General features: G+C 40.2%; 1 protein-coding gene across 1 annotated transcript in view; it reads right to left on the reverse strand.

Moving 5' to 3' along the window:
- The window catches only part of LOC138361224 (uncharacterized), a 44,210-nt gene extending 40,888 nt beyond the window's left edge, over positions 1 to 3,322 (reverse strand). Inside the window, exons 1-3 of the mRNA XM_069320641.1 lie at positions 2,777 to 3,322; positions 2,548 to 2,674; positions 2,065 to 2,164 (exon numbers count right to left, since the gene is read on the reverse strand). Of these exons, the coding sequence (XP_069176742.1) occupies positions 2,065 to 2,164; positions 2,548 to 2,674; positions 2,777 to 3,181 (632 nt within the window). The 5' untranslated portion in view covers positions 3,182 to 3,322. The remainder of the gene's footprint in view (positions 1 to 2,064; positions 2,165 to 2,547; positions 2,675 to 2,776) is intronic.
- Positions 3,323 to 6,000: the final 2,678 nt, after the last annotated feature.

Here is a 6,000-nt window from a genome sequence, read left to right on the forward strand (position 1 = left end):
TTTTTTGATATATTTAGACTGTGTCCCTGGAAATTCAGCTTGTGGTCAATGAGAATGCCAAGGAATTTGCCATCTAATTTGTTACAAATTTGGGTATTGTTTATTTTGAGATTTATTTGACTAGAGGATTTATTGCCAAACAGAATATAGAAAGTTTTGTCAATGTTAAGGGTGAGTTTGTTGGCAGTTAGCCAAAGATGGACTTTATTTAGCTCAGTATTTACTGTGGCATTTAGAGCAAGAGGGTCAGGACTGGAGTAAATGAAGGTTGTGTCGTCAGCAAATAGAATTGGTTTGAGGTGTTGGGAGGCATTTGGAAGGTCAATAATGTAGATGAGAAAGAGGAGAGGGCCAAGTATGCTGCCCTGAGGAACACCAATGTTGATGGGTAGGCACACTCTCCCATGGTACATCACCACCATGTGTCTTACAGGCACACTCTCCCATGGCACATCACCACCATGTGTCTTACAGGCTCTCTCTCCCATGGTACATCACCACCATGTGTCTTACAGGCACACTCTCCCATGGTACATCACCACCATGTGTCTTACAGGCACACTCTCCCATGGTACATCACCACCATGTGTCTTACAGGCACACTCTCTCATGGTACATCACCACCATGTGTCTTACAGGCACACTCTCCCATGGTACATTGACACCATGTGTCTTACAGGCACACTCTCCCATGGTACATCACCACCATGTGTCTTACAGGCACACTCTCCAATGGTACATCACCACCATGTGTCTTACAGGCACACACTCCCATGGTATATCACCACCATGTGTCTTACAGGCACACTCTCCCATAGTACATTGACACCATGTGTCTTATAGACACACTCTACCAAGGTACATCACCGCCATGTGTCTTGACCTTGTCAAGCACAAGGCGAAGCTTGAAAAATTTCCGAGGTATGTCACAAGACTAGTCCCAGAATTAGGAGGCATGAGTTACGAGGAAAGGCTGCGTGAAATACATCTCACGACACTAGAAGACAGAAGAGTAAGGGGAGGCATGATCACTACCTACAAAATTCTCAGAGGAATTGACAGGGTTGATAAAGATTAACTGTTTAACACGGGTGGTACGCGAACAAGGGGACACAGGTGGAAACCTGAGTATCCAAATGAACCACAGGGACATCAGAAGGAATTTTTTCAGTGTTAGAGTAGTTAACAGGTGGAATGCACTAGGCAGTGATGTGGTGGAGGCTGACTCCATACACAGTTTTAAATGTAGATATGATAGAGCCTAGTAGGCTCAGAAATCTGTACACCAGTTGATTGACAGTTGAGAGGTGGGACCAAAGAGCCAGAGCTGTTGGATATTTCCAACACCGAATACAACACTGTTGTATTCTCATTACTTATTACTAACTATATTAATTATTGTAGTAAGTAAAATTAACAACACGTAGAATTCTCATGTACTAATAATTCCATCTGTACAGTAGGCTAGAATTCTCACGTCACCTGACGCCAGTATTGCGTCAGATTTCCTTACAGTAAACACATTATATCCAATGTATGTGAGAATTAAAATCGATTCTCTATAACTAAGGCATTCTGTATGATAACTAATTGCAGATGAATTGACTTCCAACTAAAAGCCGAATAGAGCGTTGGAGTCATAACGTTTATCTCGTAATAAAGCTAACGTCACCAGTGAATGCCATGGGGAGACATTAATTCCTCTCCCTTATATATTAACTATTCTTAAAGTGGTAAATAATAATAATTTCCTCCTCTAAATAATAAACCCGTCCAGTCTTCAACGTTTCAAGCGTAAATGCGAGAAATATTAATGTTCGTGACATAATTTGTTTTATGAACGCGCGACGTGGCGTGGGTTGAAGAGGACCAACTCAGTACACGTGTGGAGCCGCTCAGAGGCAGACCTGCGCATACCGTACTCACAAGGAGACGCCATTGCCCAGCCACTAGGGCAGACGTTATCCATCCTCAGATGAAAGTCGCCACTGTGAGGCGTGAATAACCTTGCAGATAATATCTTCAGCTGGTGTTGGTGTCAGATAAGGAACCTTTTAAGGGGGCATATTACGGGTTTCGTAAAAATTGTTCAATTTGTTTATAAATTTATTTATGAAATGGTTATAGAAAGAGCTGCAACTGGTCCAAGTTTCAGCATCACACCCTAAACAGAAAAGGAGAAAAAAAATACACAACGTATTATGCAACGAATTTTCAACATTTTCAAATAATTTCAGGGAACACATGTGTCAACAAAAATATTTCTATAACAATCAGATATTACATTTAGCACATAATAAAGGATTCTATTGAGCAGTTTTATCAAAAAAAGTGTTTAGTGCAATAATATAATTATTCAAAGTTACCCTTCCAAAAATATGCAATATTTGATGTTTATAAATTTTTATAAAATCAACAAATGGACTTTGGACTAAAATGTCTCAATAGGATTGTAGAAGCACAAACTCTACATATAAGGTGTAATTTGCATGTAAATTGATTAATAAATGAAAGCTGAGAAACACCTTGAAGTTGTAAATTACTTACCTGAGTAAAATAAGATCAAAGTTCGGCCACCTGTAGTCGAGTGTGTCATCGACCGATTTCGTTCATAATTGGCACCCTTGCAGATAGGCATCCATTGAGCAAGGTGTGCAAGTTCCATGCACATCCCCTGATAACAAACGAAAAAAAAAATTGAAAAAAAAAAAAAAATATATATACATATATATATCCTGCACATACATATTACCAGACTTCGACTTGTATGACTTACACCAGATGTAGACGGTACTGCCACACCAGCCACAGCAGTAGATGTAGATGGCACTGCCACACCAGATGTAGATGGCACTGCCACACCAGATGTAGATGGCACTGCCACACCAGATGTAGACGGCACTGCCACACCAGCCACAGCAGTAGATGTAGATGGCACTGCCACACCAGATGTAGATGGCACTGTCGTGGCCGGTCCATACACATCGAGGGGTTGAGGATGTGTGAGGAGGGTCGAAGCAGGGTGTGGCTGCTGCGTCATGCCTCTCACAGGTGAGGCGGGGAGGGCTTCACTTGATAATAACCTCCCTTGTGCTACAGCGTCTCTCCTTTCCAGCCAACGACGGCGACCGCGTGTCAAATTGGCTACTCTTGCATTCAGACCCTTCCGTTTATAGGTCATTGTGCGCTAGACGCTACAAAAGCGAGATTCCAGGAGCAAAAATGGAGCGCGCATCAACACCCTCCACTCTCAACAGGACACAACATGTGACTGGTAGTCTCACCCACCTGCACTAGCAGACGGTTGCCATTGAGTGTATATTTGTTGTCATATATACAGAGTTATTTCCGACGTTATTACGAAAAAAATGACGTTTAGAACATATGACGCAATACTCTTGGCGCGCCACAGCCGCGGGGCACCGGATTCTGCACAATTACGCATGGAAATGTACCATAAATACTTTAATTTATATCATAACATTCTCGGGTTTGCGCCAAAGTGTTGCCAGAACGTTGTAGTATTTTTATAAATTTTTCAAAAAGATTCGATTTTTCCGAATTTTTGCGATGATAAGCCCCCTTAACCTGGTTCTTGACGACACGTGACCAGCCAGCGAAGTGCGCCACTATCCAGGATAGGCTTAGACGGAGCCTGGGGACGCGAATTCCGGCAATCTTAAAACTAATACAGTGCCCTTTCAGTTAAGTATATTCCCTTTATGTGATGCATCTAGTAAAGAGTTTTGTAGTAGCTGGGTGATTGACCGTTATGACGCATGATAACATCTAATAACAGGTGATTAAATTTTGTCACCTGTAACTCTCAATTTCTTGAATATAGAGATTCAGTAGTTAAATTAGTTGCTACTGTAAATATTTGTCTTGCAGCACGTGAGAAGAATTCTTCCTGCCGCCTTCTCCCATGTTAATCCGTCCCATTCGTCAGCCAACCGAGTCCAGAGAATAAGAGGAAACTCCATGGCTTGTCTAGAGGAATCATCATTAAGCTAAGATTTTATATTCTTTCATGAATCTATTGCAATTCTTTATGTGCAGAATTCCTCAGGATTAATATGTGTTTACTGTAACTCTCATTACTATACTTATAATCTATGTTCTCATTTATGGTAATGATATCAGTTTCAATATAAAATTTATAGGATTAGATTATTATTAATTGAATTAGTGAACGAACCACACTAATTCCTGGACGTACTTACCTCCAGTAATAACCCCCCAATGTAGGTGTTTGAGGGTTTGATTCATTTAATTATACAGCCCATTAATTATTTCTATGATCATATTCTCTAGTATTTTATCCATAGTTACTGGTTCATCTAGGAATTATCTAATGATCAGAAATTCTCAGTTTCCCTCTTTACTATAAAAGCGGGTGGTCCTTCGTAATTTAATTTACTACATTAATATTTAAATAATCACAATCAAGCCCCAAATATCCCACAAGAGCTCAACCCCTGCAAGCACACACACACACACACACAGGGGGCCGGTGGCTGAGTGAACATACGAACGTATGTTCGTATGTTCGTATGAACGTATGTTCGTATGAACTTGTATATCTTTCCTCAATCTTTGACGGCTTTGGTTACATTTATTAAACAGTTTACAAGCATGAAAAATTGCCAATGAACTGTTGTTATTGTTATAAACAGCCTCCTGGTGCTTCAGGGCTCATTAACTGTTTAATATTTGTAAACAAAGCCGCCAAAGATTAAGAAAAGATGGACAGGTTCGTAAGTGTTTGCGTAAGTGCTTTCGTGAATCTGGCTCCTGAACTAGACTCAACAATACGGGTGCTCACTTGCACTCAAGATGCAACTCCAAACAATTGCAACAAAACAATAACAACAATGTTATTTGCCTACAACGCTGCGTACTAGTGGCTCTAGGTAATGTATGTACTAGCTCTATCTATAAATACAACATTATGTTGTAAATCATCTATGTGTGTGTACTTTTCCTCAATAAAAATTTTAATTTGAATTTTAAATTTGAATTTGGGTCACTGAGACGGTCTCCATGGAGACCAAACACACACCGAAACTACGACGTTGGTACAACGTTGGAACAAGTTTTAACACCTAACCAGTTATAACAACCAATATAGCAAGTTGTAACAACGTTCTAATACGTTATAAACACGATGTAACCACGTTATTACAAGTTGTAACAAGCGGAAAATAGAGACAGTTTCGGTTTGTGTTTCCAGGGTGGTAAACCCTCACAAATTACCTTAATACATGTCATTAAGGACGACAATCAAAACAATTACTTTATCTGTTCGTATCACACAGATAAGAACAGTTGACTACAAATCAGTTTAATCAAAACCACAATTTGGGATATTTACAATGATTAATTACGTTAATTACTGTCATCCAGACAGTTAACAACAACAGTAATTTACGTTAATGACCACCTGTCACTCAGTCCGACAACTGAAGCAATAATTAACAGTAATTACTCTGTCATCAAGACAATTAAACAATCAGTAAGTAATTAGTACTGACACACGGAGGACAGCTTAATCAAGACAAATTACATTAACACAACTATATCACTCAAGACAGCTTCCCAAACAAGAATGTGTCACCTCACATAATTACGCTAATTACACTGCCTCACCGGACAGTTAATGACCACAACTAATTTACTTCACTGACTCTTCAATTAACCTCGTCACGCAGACAGACAAACACGATAACACTACATCCCGTCCTCTTAAAGTAATGTCGCTTTTCGCTCGTCTGCTTTGGCCAAAATTGGACATAATATGAAATGAAATCGGCTCATGAAAGTGACGTACTGTCCCGTTTTCTGTTTGAGTCGTCCGGCCTACTCGGTAAGGTTAGGAGAGGAAACTTTCAATTAACGTTTTTTCATGACGTTTTGAAACTTTAAGAGAATTTCCCGCTGTCCTAACCTCTTAGCGTGCTCGGGTGGGACAGCGCAGTGGGACGCAGAGGAGGCAGCGTG

Source organism: Procambarus clarkii, unplaced genomic scaffold, assembly GCF_040958095.1.
Source record: "Procambarus clarkii isolate CNS0578487 unplaced genomic scaffold, FALCON_Pclarkii_2.0 HiC_scaffold_263, whole genome shotgun sequence".
Classification (NCBI taxonomy): Eukaryota; Metazoa; Arthropoda; class Malacostraca; order Decapoda; family Cambaridae; genus Procambarus; species Procambarus clarkii.